Source organism: Acanthaster planci, linkage group LG02 (assembly GCF_054643075.1).
Source record: "Acanthaster planci isolate LZ-2023a linkage group LG02, COTS_SCS, whole genome shotgun sequence".
Classification (NCBI taxonomy): domain Eukaryota; kingdom Metazoa; phylum Echinodermata; class Asteroidea; order Valvatida; family Acanthasteridae; genus Acanthaster; species Acanthaster planci.
Genome location: NC_141778.1, coordinates 22,718,183 through 22,735,350, shown reverse-complemented (window position 1 = coordinate 22,735,350; position 17,168 = coordinate 22,718,183). Strand labels below are relative to the sequence as shown.

General features: G+C 42.8%; 1 protein-coding gene across 17 annotated transcripts in view; it reads right to left on the bottom strand.

Moving 5' to 3' along the window:
- Window positions 1-17,168, bottom strand: part of LOC110976225 (cGMP-dependent 3',5'-cyclic phosphodiesterase-like) — a 131,456-nt gene that overhangs the window by 43,961 nt on the left and 70,327 nt on the right. For 14 of the 17 annotated variants that reach the window (XM_087133854.1, XM_087133850.1, XM_087133845.1 and 11 more), the window contains 3 exons: window positions 14,119-14,178; window positions 4,734-4,937; window positions 1,310-1,387 (listed from right to left, as the gene is read on the bottom strand). In XM_087133854.1, coding sequence (XP_086989980.1) covers window positions 1,310-1,387; window positions 4,734-4,937; window positions 14,119-14,178 — 342 coding nt within the window. Of the gene's footprint in view, window positions 1-1,309; window positions 1,388-4,733; window positions 4,938-5,193; window positions 5,378-14,118; window positions 14,179-17,168 lie in introns of those variants that run through there. The other 3 variants (XM_022229320.2, XM_087133858.1, XM_087133852.1) reach the window with 3 other exon arrangements.

The following is a 17,168-nucleotide window of genomic DNA, read 5'->3' as shown; positions in this document are numbered from 1 at the left end:
TGTCTCAGGTTAACACAGGGCTTAGGCTTCTAGCTCTGAGGCTGTGATAAAGCACAGGATTCAGTAACCAACAGGCAACAGCAACACTTGCAGCACATCTTTCCAGATGCTGCAAGTTTGAGGCTCATAGTCAACCCTGGCAGAACTTTTTCTGCTCCCACTGCAAGACTAAACTGCATGATACAAATTGTGCCTTCTTGCAAAGGTTTTCATGTTGGTATACTAACTCAAGTAAAGACGCAATGTCAAGTTTTGAGTTAGTGCTAGCCCAAGTAAAAGTGAACATAGGAATATATGTTTTGGAAAAATGGTTGTTGGGTATGGTTATAGGGAACTTTGCACCTTGGTACACTTAACACACATGTACTTAAACGAGGACATCTCAATTTTCTTCCAATTATGCACCAAGATTACTACCAGTAAGAGCATACAGCAAGGACAGCAAGAGAGATACACAAGTGCTGTGTTACAGGTAAACTGAAGTGGACGAGTGAAGAAAGAGAGGCAGAATAGACCACATACTTGGGGAAGTCATTTTGGATTGTGTTCCTTGAATTTATCACATTCAATGTTATCTGGTAAACAAAGTACACTTTTATTTTTTATTTAATGCAGCTTAAAACATTGATATAATTCATCACACATTTTAAATTATCCAAAGTGTAAAACTGGTATTCATTTGTAATGAAAGTTGATTTCATTGCTGGTATTTTACTGTGTTTCTGAAAATGAAAAGTTCACCTCACTTTCCCACGTATGAAGGTACCGTTATCATATGTGAGACTTATTTGATACAGTCCAATAACATTCCAATTTTTTTTTGTCTTTTTTATTTTCACGTGATCCTTTGAAAGAGGTATATAAAATCTGTCATTATTCAGATGTTGATCACATACAGGATGTCAACAGGATACCAAGGAATATGTTTGACTGGAAAATATTGTTTTTTCCTAATTTAACCAGCAAAACCATATCAATGGTACACAGAATATCTGGAACTACATTTTACACTGACTGTAATTTTGTTTTAAAACTTCTTTACTTCTTCCTTTTTTTGTCAACACACACTACAAAGTTTCCTACGCAATATTTCAAAAGAGGAATTCCGCTTATTCCTTCAGTTTCAACACAAGCAGAAAAATGTCTGACCCAAAGACATATTAGGTATATATATTCAGTCCACTTCTTTTTCATCATGGTCTAGACAGACAACTTGGAGATGTGTCCACGGACGAGCGGTGTACAATGTGTCAGGGTGTTTAGTGACATGCGTGTTCAGGTGTGTCATGATTGTACACGATCCCCTTACCTGACAAAACACTTCGGTCGCATCTTCCGACGACACTATCCACAGCGCGCAGCATTCTGACTGTGTGTGCCTCTCTAACTGCAAGTAAAAAATCAGGTACATACAGTGTACATGTAACGCATTTCATGTTGGCAGATGTACTGTGCGGTAGGAGCCAGTTCATGTTCAATGCAAACCCACATACAAAAGCTAATTTGACGTCATGTAAAAGTTATCTTTGTCGAAATAAAGCACATTTGCAACACAACTGGTCATGTCACAAATTAGCATTCGCATTCAAATCGGTAACGAACTGGCAGGAAGAATTCTATGGACATTCACAGCCCACAGAGACTTGGAGAGATGAGTGATATTGCAAAGGGACTAGGGAAATACATGTAAATGAGCAGTTTTGTCAAAGCTGGGCTCTCATGCAGTCCCCAAGACTGCTAACTAAGAAAACTAGTCAGGCTGAACCGTCTAAATCTGTCCCGAATTGGTGCCACAGAGTGTCAGCAAGAGAGTCCCAGTATTCCAACGGGGCAGTCACAACTACAGATTTCACCCGTTTATATGTCAGCACAAATAACACCCAAAGACCTTCACACACAAATCGCATAAAAAAAGTGAAGAGACGTTGTTCTGCATTTTGCATAAATAACAAATTCACCGCACGCGGAACAGTATTTCAGTGCTCCAACTTTTACGTAGATGGTATTTCTATCTTTCTGACAACATGAACATTAAAGCTTGCACATTTGGTCAGCTTATTTGTACATTTCTTTCTTGAACATGTATTTATCCAAAACTCTTGATTTACTCAGGAGCTGGTGGAATGATAAGCCGGTTCATTAACACCTTGAAAGGAATACAGAATTTTGTATCAAGAAAATAAAGACAAATTAAAACAGCAATGTTCGACAAATTCATGAGCCAAAAACAAGAAACGAGGAAGAAATAAAGTCAAATGACAGCAGTGGACAGAGCTTGAGTGCCAGAGCCAAATTTACACATGCATCGCGCCACCAAGGATTTGCATTTTAACGACTACACAAAAATGCCGAGAATGCCTCGGCAACACTGTAAAACAGTGCAGATGCGAAAGCGATTTGATTTAGGACGAATTATTCATGAGAGGCTTGGCTTTAAGTGCACCAAAGTTGGAAACGGCCGACGTAAATAGTGCAACCGAGAGGAGGTCTGCAAACAAGATGAAGAGAATACAAGGGGGACAGCACTAGGGCGAGTGTCGTATTGATTCCTAGGATTCAGACTTGGCTTGGTAGTTCAGTCACTCGGAACCACACTCGTTTCCCGCGTCAATCATCTTTCCTTCTTGTTTGCAACGGAAACGGAAGATGGCCCCGGTGATTCTCCACAATCAATACAGCATTTACTGTCCCCGATTTTCTTGTTTGCTGAAAAGTGGGACTAGGGAAAATAAAAAAAAACCCGGACAAGGACAACGGTCGGCCCGAGAGAGACAGTGCACGTACATGTACAGCATCAAGCAACACTTGACTGAGATAAGATCGAACCGACTGCTGACGGACCGATAGGTATCGTCCGGGTTGTAATACAATCCTCCGAGCTCGGGCTGTTATGCGGAGGCAGAATGAATACCAAATCTGACTTTGGATCGGAGCGGGTGGAGGGGGGACGAAGACACATCAATGAGATGGTAATTTGGCCGCTATGCTATGGCCGATAACCAGATTGGTGGGGGTTCTATGCAAGTGTGTCACTAAATCTCCTGATATTAGCATTACAAAGCTTCAGCTTACAGGTGTTTTAAAGAAGCAATGGGGCAGGCTGGCTTTGCCACAGTGCATTGAGTGTGGGGGAGAATATAAGACCACGGAGGTCTTAACATTTAGCTACAGCCGGTAGTAACCAAGCTACTCCTGAGATTGTGGCTGAAGTAACTAGGTTTTCAGGTATCTGATACCACGCAAAACAGCTCTAACAACAGTATGGCCTGCCCCACTTTTGGGGGTACACCTCATTCACATTCACAGAAGGCTCTGAAGGGGTTTCCAAAAATCAGGAAAATCTCGATATATCCTCATCTAAGAAGGTGGTTAACAAAATGTATACACATGTAGAAGTAAAATTCCAATAAATTCAATACATTTTTGGACATTTTATGGTGAGAACCTGAAACACCCATGAAAAAGCTCCTCATGCAGGGGTCTTCAAGGCCACAAATGCTGACCACAATTCCTTTGATACACAAGCCATCTCGAAACATATGAAAATTCATTCCATGTGCACAAATTAAAAGGAACGTTACGGAAATGAAAGAGTGAACGTTTCAAGAGCTTCCTCGCATCACTTCACACATACATGGACATGTATGTACATGTATAAGACATGGGCGCATGACTCCACAAATGCAATGTTGGAATATGCGAGTACACTGTATGTTCCCCACTCAAACAAAATATCTGGTACGTGTACATGTGTACTGACAAGCCAACCTTCATTGTGTATTCAGGGCAGCGCACGGCGGCGAGGATGTCTGAGCACCCTGAGTGGGTTAATGGGGGACTGCTTGCCAGCCGAGCATGGGCCTGGAGAGGCCGTCTGATGCGCCAATTTGGCGGGATCAGAGAGGAGGTCAGCAAATGGATGGGACTGTTGAGCATGGGCTTCTCAACCCTACAGCAGACAGCCGCGTGCCAACAGACAGCGGGCCCAGGGCACATGCACGACCATGTTGCGATTGTCCCGTGCTGATCAGGGGATTAGGGATACATTATGAGGTGCCAGGCCTCGACCTTGGGACGGGTGTTAGGAATCAAGACGGTCTGCTGGGCAAACAAGCTGGAAGGAATTAAACCCGATATCTATTGTGTAAGTCTTACAGACCTTTACACATGCATCTCTCTATGCACGTAAAATTGTCAAATACCTACATGTACGCGTATAAGAAATCTTGGCATTGAAAGTTTGTGCGTAAATAATTACTTTTGTTGACATGTACACTGTCCACATGGAACAGACTTGTGATATACCCTATTGTCCTGGCTGCGGTCACTTTCCAGAGAGTTGGCACTCTTGGTTTATCTCTTTGAAACCTCCAAGGCTAAACCAACCTTTCTACTGGTATTAAAACTCTATCTATTAAAGTCTTCAACTGTTAGTATAAAATGCCCCAGGGTAGACAAAGCACGCCAAACGACTTTCTACCAAGCTGAACATCACCTGAGTCTAACAGTTTGACCAGGACACCTAGCAACAGCCAAAGAACACTGTAAATGCTACTGAAATCCTGTTACACTCTTGATCAAATATACATGTAAAACAAGGATAAGGATGCGCCTGTGTTCTTTGGGCGCTTAGTGTCGACCAAATCCCAAACGTCAATGAAGCTAAACCCTGGCAGAAATTGACTGTACAGACTCATTGCCACATTTAGAAACACAAGAGCTGGAGGACTTACATATTTAACAACCTTCGTTTGCATTGATGCAGGGTCATTGTCGTGCAGCTCCGCACACAGCTGTAGAATGCCATTGTCGTAGGACGATCCCATGCACGTCCCACCATCAGGGGACCCTGAACAGGCAGTTGGCGTTGTGGTGCTGGCAGGCGGCAACCTTTGCTGCGTCGCCATCTGGTGAAGTCTTTGAACACACACTGCAATCTACATGTAGAGAAAACAATCAAACATTCAGTCAGTCACAAATGGAACAAACACTTTAGAACAATCACATCAAAAGAGAAGTTCATATTCACTCTAACATGTAGTTGGTGATCAGCTTACAGGATATACTGTTCTTTGCTGCCTGCAATCCATCAGCTACATGTACATGTATGTTGCCATTCGGAGTGGGGAAAAAAGTTACCAATCTTTGTGAAAACCCTACACTGTCCTTGTCCTCGTTATGAGACAATATTACCTGGGTCAAAACTAATGTACCGATGTACCTGTATCCTCAGCTCCAAGTACAGAGGAAAGCCTGGCAAGTATTAGAACCAACTGGATGGATCACACAGATCAACACAGAACTCAAGATGCGCAAGCAAAGATACGAGCATTTTCACCCAAGCTCACTGCCGATAAACTGAGCGTCAACTTTCAAACTGTGCTCTACAAATCAAGATGTTCTTCACATTCTTAGGCTGCGAGTGGCTCAACATCTGCTCCCTTAAACAACCAATGGGCGGGTAGAAATTTAGCACATCGTGCAGGGTAGTCGTGAGCACTGACACGTCAGGATGCCAGGCTGACTGACAGAGCTGGATGCCTCAAACCAAGCTAAACGACGGAGGAGGGAGGAGGAGGAGAGGGGGGCGTGCCCCACCAGAAGTGGCAGGTGGTTCTACGCCGACCTACGGAGACTGCCGTTCCACTCATTAAAGATTGACGAAACCTGGCGGCAGGGTTGCCAAGTTCCCCTCCGACGGCGGTTCTCATCTCAGGCCTGTGATGCCATCTGGTCTCACCCATTCTGTGAAGCACGATCTTGAAATTTACAAATTCTGTCCTTTTGCATTAGACTGAAACACCACCTCCCAGTGTCCTGTGCATTCAGCCTTGTCACGTAATTAATGAATTGTTGAAGTCAATAAAACTGCCAGCCAATCCATACTTTGAGCGGCTGAGCAGCTACAGTAGATTAGTTGCAGGTACATGTGTCCTTTACTAATGAGTCACTGAAAACCTGTACTCAGAGAGAATGTTCTGCTTCAGATGTGTTTTCCTACTTGTGAAGATGACGTATTGCTGGCCATAAAAAACAAAACTCTTTCCTTTTTTTTTTAAATTCTGTGCTCCCCTTCTAATGTAATTATTCCAACTTGCATGCAACTTCAGGCACTTGATTCAGTAACATCGTGAGCTCAAGTGCTGTGTGAACACATTTTTCTGAACCCCTTTCTTCATTCACTGCCTTCCCCCCCCCATTTCATGACTCACGCGGGTTCCATACGCCAATATGCAACCCACCAGTCGTGTGCACGGATCAGGTTGTCGTCTCAGTGGTATTGGGTGCTGCAGGGGACCAGATATGTGGCCAAGTTGCCCAAGTCGGAACCCTGCCGTTTGAAAGATGCAGAGAGCTAGCAGGCAGAAAGCAATAAATGTCTCCCGCCAAGCCAGACGAACAAAAGCCAAATGAAACCATCCAGCAGAGGCGTCTGTTTTAATCAAGGGACAGCTCAACAGGAAACACTAACCCTCCACCTGCTACTGGTTATGTAATTAATCTCTCCAAGTTCTTGTTTTCCCTTTAACCCAGTGACTTTGAAGATTCCGACTGCACACTTGCTGCATTCACTATCTCCTGGCATTTGCATGACATCCTAATACATTTTTACATTCATGTAACTGTAAATCGCACACCATTTACTAGTATCTCAGTTTGCTCATGTGAGAAACAATTCCAATAAGTTGTCACATGTAACACCCTATCCAAAATATTTGTGCAGCCTAATTGCCTACTTACATAGTAGCTGTTTTCAGATGGGGGCATCAGATCATAGTTTCTTTACTCACTTCACTTGACTGAAAGGCAAACCAGAGGAGACATTCCAGGGACAATTTATCACCCGCATCAACAAAGAGGACAGAAAAAGTCAAATTTCCTGTCCTTTTTTTCATCCCCTTGAGGAGGGGCCGAATCAGGAGAGCATTCACCATCAATCTGTCATCATTGACTCCAACCAACTTACTGCCTTTTTTTTTTTTCTCACACAGCAAATTGAGAGAGGACCAGGCAGCCCCACTGCTGACAAATGGTTGCATCTTGGTGATAAATGTTGCCGTTTATTACCAGCCTGATCCCCCACAAATTACCAACAGATAACTGGCCTGGAGAGCCTGGGTAGCTATTACATCTTTAACAGCATGAAGGCGCACAGGCATGTATTACAGATTTTCAAAAAAACAGGTACCGAGTTTCTCCCTGCAACATTAACTGAGCGGGTGACACAACGCCATTTGGAGACAAGAGATCAAGTGATTTTGTGTTCAAACGTGAGTCAGTCCCAGCATTGCTCAGTGGTTTTGGCATTCAGCTGTCTGATCCTCCATGCACATATCAGCATTCCGTATGAACCAGGTCTTGCAGCAACCGAATGGATTGCATTTTATGCATTCATTCATTCATGATAGTGACTGTAAACATGAGGCTCCCCTTGGAATCTCAGCAACACTGTAATGAGTACCAGTACATGTAAGTACTCGTTAATCAATCCACCACTAGATGCTAATTTTTTTTTCCCCCTGCATGTATCCTTGTTCCAGGTGCTATTTACAGATGCCTGGGAACAAAGCTATTGAGTCACAACAGGAATGCTCAGTTATACTAAAAATTACTATTGGCAAAAGTGTTGGGGTGAGGGGGCCAGAAAATAGTGGTTAATTATTTCGTGGGACGTCCAATTATGAACAGGCCGGGCGATAGCCCCTGAGAAGCATTTTTGACGTGCCATGATAATGTAGAATGTTCGTTTCGCAAATGCCAAACTCTCATAAATTGCCGCAAATTAATATCCACGAGGGAGCATAACAAAGGGATGGATCTCCATTGGAAAGGAAAAAGAATGACATTTATGATCATGGCTACTTTGGAAACTTGCCAGTATTTTTTGTTCTTTCTTGGGGGGAGAGAGTAGAGGGAGTAAGAGATGTATGAAATATGGAACCCTTCTGAACTGGATCTTTTATTTCTTGATGCAGTTTTGATACTTAAATCGTGTAAATCCTCATTAAAAAAAGCACTGTTTACATGACACATACAAATGCTACTTTGAACACTGATGAGAGCGTATTTTGCTTCAAACTGTTGTCAACGAGTGTCGCATCTGACTCCAACCAAGCAAACATCATTAATGTCATTCAGCTGGTACAAAAATTATAGGCAGACAGGAATCCCAGACAACTGCAAACTCCACTTTGAATTTTAATCAGGGGGGGGGCACTAACCAAAATGATTCTGTGTCTTTGGAGTTGAATTCATCTGTGTTTACTAAAACAAAACGGCAAGGGACAGAACACAGAGTCTCCCTCTGGAGAACACACATGCCAGATTTCAGATGTCACTTTTCCACTCAGCCTAATAAAGACCTCGGTGAACTCTGGCTAAAAAACAAAGACCGGCATTATCCCCGGTTAAAAGCTGGAGATTCCAGTGGAGCTGGGGCATTTTTCTTTTCTTGTCCTGGGCCCGAGGCTCTTTCAGAGTGGGGTTAATGCAATGAATTTTCCATTAGTGCACTGGATCAATGCCGGCAAAATGAGTTTGCATTTTTTCCTGCCACCAGCCCACAATGTGGACCATTTTGGAAACTGCTTTCATTTTTTTGGTCCTAACCCCCCCCCTTTTCCCTCGGTGAAGTAGAGTAGCAGGGATAATCAAGGACACTTTGGTATGGCTGCCTCAAATGTCACGGCTGCATGGTGAACAAAGAAGAAACAAATCTGTTTCATTCTCTCTATTTCTTTGCAGCTTTTTTTTGGGGGGGGTTCTTGCTGAAGATGTAGAAACTGTGCAATATTTTTTTTTTGCTGTGTAATACTGAGCAGAAATCACGGGCAATGGTCTCTGCCCAGCCCTGCCACACCAAGGCGGGATCCATAACCAAATTCTCAGGGGGCTAAATTTGGGGGGGCCAACAATTGGAAATGTTTTCAAGTACTGGTACATTTAACCTTTTATGAGCTTTTTCTGGTGGGGAGAGGGGGTTGAGGCTACATTAAAGGGCTTTTTACAAACTTCGGGAAGGGATATGAAATAAAGCGAAGAAATGCCTTGAAAATATATTTGTTGCATTTTTGGCTCCTTTTTTGAGGAATGGGGGTGGTGATAGCCCATATTATTATTGTTATATTGCCCCCCCCCAGATCTGCCCTTGAGCCCCACCCCATTATCTTTGCAGGCATTGTAACTAGTTCAATGGTCTGTTGCCGTCACATAAACAGGCAGACCCATCTGTTAGAGAAGAGAATGTGACCATTGAATTTTCCATGAGCAAACTTATGAAATATTAACGTTGGTTACAAACTGTAGCTTTGTGGAAATTTAAGACCATTTCTGCATGTACGGTTCTGTAATGATTCATTTAACATTTCTTCTTCTCTTTCTTTACATGAGAAAACATTTCATCCGCTATGAAGTAGCATGATTCTCTGTGCAGGGTTCCACTAGGCGTCTCCTCAGGCGCACCCAGAGTCACACCTGAATGCATTATTTGCAGCCACTTACATGTACATACATTTCTGCAATGCAGTGCTCCATACATTTTTCTTTTCCTGCCTACTGCTCAGGACTCTAGCCAACGTTTATAAATATTTCCTGGGAGCAGCTCAAAGCAATCCTGTCCTCCTTCATTTGCATGAAGGGCTTGTTTTAAGAAAAGAAATCTGGTTTGCTCCAGGAAACAGTTGGAAGGCTGACACAAGTTGAGTTGACGCGTGCACATACACGAGGACCATTAAGGGGTCCTTTCCGTTCAAATCGAGGGAAAGGCAAACATGCCAAGCACCCATCCACCCAAAAAATTGAATTATGACTACATTTTCTGTCTCTCTACTTCCCTCCGTGGAGACAAACCAAACGATGGCCAAATAACAAAAATGGTTGTGTCAACAAAGTTAGAAACATTCTGAAGAGAGCTCAACGACAAATTACAAAGAAAAGGATGGGGAAATACCATCTACAAGTCCAAACATGTGCCAGCACATGGCCGACAATGTCAATGCACTTACGCGAGTGTGCATGAAAGCATGGAGCTCTGAACTCTGCAAGCAGGTGCTGCCTACCATTCTTGAATGCAAACCAAACCTACGCATCAGGTGACAGCTTGCAATTGTTTGGGAAAGCCATCAGCACACGTGTGCCAATCTGGCAGTGGTGATGCTGGTGGGTCAATCAAGTCATTAGCCCTTCATGATTGCATTCAAGGCTCCAACGGGGACACACTCAGCACCCTGGCTGTACAGGAGGGAGAGTTGGTGTCTTTTATGGGTCACTGGTGGAATTCTTTGGGGTCATCGGCTTTGTATTTCCATTAGTACCTCCGAGATGAAGGAGGTGGAATGGGATCTGTGATGGCTGGTGAGCCTCGGCAGTGAAAGCCCATTTCCACACAAAAAATGAAGACAATTCAACAAGACTGGAGACTGAGCGTGCTGCCACCGCTTCACATTGTCCAATTCGCCCACTATCCTTGAAAATCACAAGCACATCAGCAAACTGGCCTTTACCTGATTTGACCTGTAACTGCTTTCTGACATTCACAGCCAGTTGACGGGTGACTGCTAATTTACTGATTGTTTGAGTTCGATCACAAAATATGATTGTCTATGTGAGGATCAGGAAAGCAAAGGTTGCACTTTTTCAAAACCGGGCGAGGGAAGAGAACACTGAAATACACATGTACAGAAAGAGTAGATACCGAAGTGGAAGTTGGGCCAGAGTTGTACATGTACGTACAGCACTACTGTATCATATTATTGGGACCTCAGCTGAGGCTTTGGACACATGTCAGAGTGAGCTCTGAATGGAACTGGATACCCGTCTACCACATGGTCACGCACTTGCCCAAAAAATTGTTACTATCAAAGACCAGAAGAAAGGGGTGCAGTGTTTTGTTATGGTACAATTTCAGTAGAATCTGCACTGCATGACGCTGCCATGCTACACTCTCTGGAATGAACAAGATATTTGATTTTTGATTATTTTTTTTAAGAGTTTTATATCACTCTTGTCAGCAACTAACTGATCACAAGTTGTAGTAAATTTGTTTTCAGAAAGACTGTTTTGGAATTCACGAAGGTTTTGAATAATCATACTTTCAAAAGACTGAACTGTGGACGCAGAATTTGTTTCACTTGGTCATGGCCACAACGGCTCATGTCATTGCAGAACAAGGGACCCTCGAAATGAACCACGTCAGGCTTTGACTGCAAGAACAAGACCGGTGTTCGAGATCTGTTCAATCAGGGGTTATGCACGCTCACTGCCGGAATCCCTCCACAGAGGCATTAATCTCATGGTTAGGGAGCAGCGCGGCTGGGAACTTGGCCAAAATCGGGAGGGGAGGGAAGGAACGGTTTGTCCCCTTGGAGCCGAGCTGATTAATTTGTCCCATATTTCAGCGGCCCCTAGCTCTAGCTCTGTCTCACAGGCCCCTTCATTTGCCTCTTCGGAACCTTTTTTTCTATCCCTCTCATTCTCAAATTCCTCATCATTCCTCGGCCCCTCATCAACAGCTGACAGACGCAGCTGTAATGACAGACAGCAAACAATCTGCAGCCCTCTGCCCTTGTAAAGATGAACATAAGGACATTATAACATTTACTGAAAAAGAAGAATCCAAAAAGTGGATAACGATCATCTTCTGGAGAGCTGGTCATATTTCTGAATGCCGAATTCCGCCGCAAGGCACCTGGGGGGAGGAATCTGATGGAAATGTGTTTGATCTAAGCTGGTAATTAGAACCAGGGACTGTGGGTCTGGTACCCAGCGGCTTGCAGGTGGTTCAGCAACTGGCTAATTTTTTCCCCCTCTCTCCTCTTTTCTTCTTTGCATTTGGGCCTCGTAGCAGTTATGAATGTGTATCATGTGCACTTTTTGTGTGCTAGGAATGGCACGGTAACTTCAAGCAAATCTCATCAGCAACAGCAATACTTTCCATAATTAAAACGTCTGGTTTGTGTACACGTACATAATCACTGGAGAATTGGTTTCTTCTTTACAGTGGTGACAAGTACAGACAGCTTCATGAGTTGACTGCAAATTACACAGTGAAGATTTCCTTCAATTTCAGTCAGCTCAGTCACAGGATTTATCAACAGGAAAACATACCAAAACTATCATTTCCTTGGAATCAGATCCATGCTCTGATGAGATATTACATTTCTACTGGTTTCCATCTCAAGTCTGTATATTCTGTGAAATATGTCCCCTCCCCTATCTTAAACAACCAATCACCATTCCTACATGTTCGTCTGTTTTTTTTGGGGGGGGGGTTGTTTTTATCATTCACTTTCAACTCATACTACAACACAGCCAACATGTAAATAACAAGAACTACAGACGTCATCCTCATAATTCTCAGTGGAAAAAATTTAGGTTAACATACTCTATGTACGAAGTAGTGTCATTTCTGCTAATTTAACCTTTTTTTGTTTACTCTTCCTTGGCAGGGGCCAAGACTTCTCCATCAGCCAATTTCATTTGAAAACAAGTCGATGTACGTCAAAGCCAATGGAACACCTATCAAGATTTGCACATGTGTGCCTTCATCGGGTGTTTCCACATTTTATTACCTTTCTTTAACCCACATGCACATGTACATGTGTGTAGCTTTCGTTCTCATAAATCTGCTGGTGATGAGTGGTACAAAAACAACAGAATATGACAAGACTTTGTGCAGCCGTCCATTAGGTTCAGGAACTCAATCCAGAGCAAACTCCAAGCCAGCCGAAGTCAACCTAATTTGCATACACGTAACAGGTTAAAGGTTATTTTCTTAGGGCTCTTCCCTGATTGGCTTACATGACAAACAATGAGCGGGCATGCTGATGTTTGAACAAGTCGCCGAGAATCGATGCAGCGGAGATACGGATAGAACTCAAAACTGGTATTAAGATGAGGGTAACTGCCATCCCAATGACTCGGAGTGTCTCGCTCTACAAAATGCTTGTACATGTAAGTATACTCATTGTCCTATGCCTTCTGGGCCCAATTTCACAGTGACGCTTCAGCCCTCGACTGTCCAGTTTAGCACTTTTCATGCATTTCATGGCAACAAATACGCAGCGAGCGCCAGTATCGGAATGTCACAGTTCAGCTGTAAGTTCCAATTCTGTTTTTCTTGCTCCTGGTGAACGCTGGTTGCTCTGGGCAAAACCAAGACTGCACCCAAGGATTTCATCAAACATTTTTAAACACATTTACAATGTTCAGTCTCCTGACGAAGGACTGTTCAATGACGACAATGTTCACAAAGAGATCAATCTTTCAAGCAACATGGTGTCATCGCAAACCACTTGCCACGCTAAGGGTGGTTTAATTTAGCCAACACTTTACAGAGGCCGCCGCCGCCTACCTTGGTATTTTCATATAAATGCATAAGTATATAGTTCATACGATGTAAATAGCTGACGCAAAAATCGGCAGAAGGTTGACCCGTTTCAGCTTCTCAACAATTCATTACAAAAAATTTTGCACAAACAAATGCACTCACAAACAGTACATTTACTTTTGTACATATGAACAAGGTTTAAACGAGACGACTGGAAAAGACATGTCTTAAGTGGTTGAATGTTTCTCCCTGTCTTGAAATGTTGCTGTTGCCACTCTCATAGAACCCACATGGCTCTGTGACAAAACTACGGGAGTCAGATTGACAAAGTAGAGTACATGTACTTGTGGTTCTTTCCTCGCCTTTCACCTGTGCAGCCCAGGGTTTTGATTACCACTCAGTCTGCATGTGGATTCAGTTTTCAGTCCCTACCTGACTCCGTGGGTTTTACCCAGAAATTTCTTCTCTGGGGTTTTCCTCCCACCTCTGCAAAGGAAACCGTCTCTTACTACTGTCTCCTCTCTACAGATGTGGGTGGATGTGGGTCATTTGGCGGCTGCCTGAGCCACTCTTACGTGCCATTGGCTGGACCATGTTTAATGTCTTCCTGGTACATGTACACTGCATTTGAACATCCCTATGAAATTTGTGCTTTATAAATGAATAAATTATCACTATATGATAAATACTAACTGAATAGCAAACATTCTAGCTGTTATTCTAGATCTCAGATCTTTTTCTTGCATTAACCACAGGAGACCCAAGGAAGGAAAGAAATCCCATTCACTCACATGTCTTCCCACCAGGGATAGTCTCTTTTCTTGATTGCTTGATACAGCATCACATACAACCTACGAAATGAAAAGAAAATAAGAGAAGAGACGGTATTACAAAGATTGTAAAAAGGTACTGCTGAACAAGAAATGGTCATTCTTGTCAATCAACTGTAGACAATCTATCAAATGACAAATCCCTCTTTCTCTTGTATATGTACATGCATAGGGTCTGCTCGTGTGATGTCAGAGTAGTGTTTTTCCCCCAAGTGGCTGCTAAAACGATGGCTGGCTGTTGGAACAAAAGCAAGGAATAATTCACAAGTGTTAACAATCCCTCACAGCTCTATCAGAACACCGGATAATAATACACGCACTACTAGATACCACATGAAAATACAACCCAATTTGAAAATTAACCCTAACAGTCCCAAATCCTTGAATTTCAATGCACTTTTGCATACATGTACACCCTAGGGGGGTTAGGTTCAATGGGACGAATTTGGACAAATTTGAGGTGAAACAAAAAAAACAACCCAAATTGACACTTCTGCAAACTTTGGCCACCCTACAAGTTGTAGGCAAAATAAGAGTGGTCTACACCAAACATGTACACCTATCTGCAATCTGGAGGTCGTTCTTCTACTACACATGTACAGTGGAATATGCCCAATGAGAGCTACATGTACTGGTCCATATTAGTACTTGTACAACATACATGTACATGTGTGAAAACACGCACGTAGCCAGAGTACAACGGTGGTATCCAAAAACAATGCTCCTACATACAGTCTGGTATTTATGCTAATGATATATTTCCATATTCATGATCCAAACTGTGATCATCTCTGGAAGAAGCCTGAATGTTACATTGGTTTGTGCACAAGAAAGTCCTGTATTTTTTGTAGATTCTCCTGGACTCAGTATTCTCTTCTTTGCCGATTCATTGTTGTTTATGTGCATACCAATTAGAAAACATCAATTCCTCATTCAGAAAAGTTTTCAGTTAGTAAATTCTGGACTCACAATTTGAACAGAAATACATGTACATGTACCAACATGTACATTGTATACGCTGCACCATGTCTTCCCAGGACGACTTCACAGCAATAGCGCCTTCAGCTGTCCGGGAAAGCATGGATAATTTCAATTGTTTAAAAGCCTGCACTGTTCAATGCATTTAACCAAATAGGAAGGCAAAAAAATCAATTTTTACCTTGAAGAAGAACACAAAAAGTTGGGAAAAAAAACTGTATGTATGAAAAATTCATTGCAGCTACACTTTTAAAAAAAAAACCTGTCCTGCTGGTAACTCGCTCCGCTCCCCTCAAACTCAATTGCGTCAGGTCACACATCCTCACAAGCCTGGGGGGAACAAGTTAAGTCACTTTTGGTGGATCAGGGTGCGAGATACCATAGCACTAAATGGCCATCCACGATCATGATCATAATCCTTGGGGTAAAGCCAGGCCCGGGGAAGGCATTAACTCGGCAGTGTTACTGAACGAATGTGAATTTATGCTCACTCTTCTAAATGACCCGAATATGACCAATGGCTCAAAATGCTTTTGTACCCGGTCCGTAAGTTGACTCCAAGCACACTTGTCCGAAAAGAAGAGAAGAAAGAATTCTTCACCCAAGGGTTCAGGTTGCAATGGCAACACAATTTAAGTTCATAAATCTCAAATGGAAGGGTATGTAAACACTGCTGGGGCAAAGCGGGTCCCACCCAGAAATTGCACCATAAAATGCACCGGGTTGAAACATGAAGCCCTGGATGACAGAGTGGGGATTTCTTTTAAAAGCGTGGCTCACTTCAAGATTAAAAGATAACACAGGGAGAGAGTTTTCTTTTAGTGGAAATGTAAAACACATTTTGTCAATATTCATGGAAATACGGTTAAACAAGACAAGGAATTGGTATTAAATAAATATTAAATATTTCATGTTTTGAAACATTCTTTTAATTTCTTTTCCATTGAGAACACCATCAAGACAAACAAAAAAAGAAGGAACTACCTGTAGATCCCACTCATCGCTTTTTTGCGTAGTACACAATGAAACTCAGCAAATGGAAAATTTCTGACTGCAATTTGAGCTTATTTCAGCCACACATTTTAAGCAAATAATTGTACCAGTACCGGTCACAACAGACCTCTGTCAAGTTTATGCACGTTAAATAAGGTCACACATTTGAAGATAAAGTTGCGTCAGCGTCTAAAAAGCAGTTTGACCACAGTATAAACCCTTAAAGAGTTTGCATCTCATATACTGTGGCAGTACATTTTTCTTACCACCGGCTCAGCCTTTCGTAGTTCATTTCAGTTATGTCTTACAGTCTTTCTGATGTCAGATTTGTGAATATCGGACATACTGAGACGAGTCAGCCAAATGTATAGTTTTCCTCTGAGGTACTCAATGCAAGCAGGCGGACAAATGACAACAAAAACCCAAACTCTACACCTGACGTTGATAATGAATGCCTTTACATGCATGCAACGTTTCAGAAAGATTAGGAGTGAGATAGCCATGTTCTTGGGGGCAGACTCCATCCCGCCACCCCCGGCTGCAAGATGGTTAAAAACAAGCCCAGTTCTTTTGGGGTTAATGTAGGCACAATGAAGGCTCTTCCTAACATTTACAAATGTACCAAAAGGTGGGGGGGGGAGAAAGAACGAGGTGAGCGGATATCGAGGTGTTTGGCCCTACTGCACTCATGCAGCAATCGCTCCGCATCATTAATGATTCAAATTTACAATTCAGAGCCGATCCACTCCAAGAAATCAGCTTCCTGGAAACAAAAAAAAAAGGAGAAAGAAACACACAAATCCACAATGCCTGAATAATTTTTCCCTGCGAGAGAGCAGAAAGGCAGAGACGGAATGCGAGCAAACAGCGACACGTGAGCAATCTGTCAAGGCATGTCAAGAGCGCGCGCCACTGTCCGCTCCGGACGGCACGTCAAGCGGCTCTCTGGCACAAAATCAATTCCGGTAGGAGATGGGAGGGAAAGGAAGGCGGGTCAGGAGGAGGGATAACGACAAAAGTCGGCAAGAAATATGCACTCA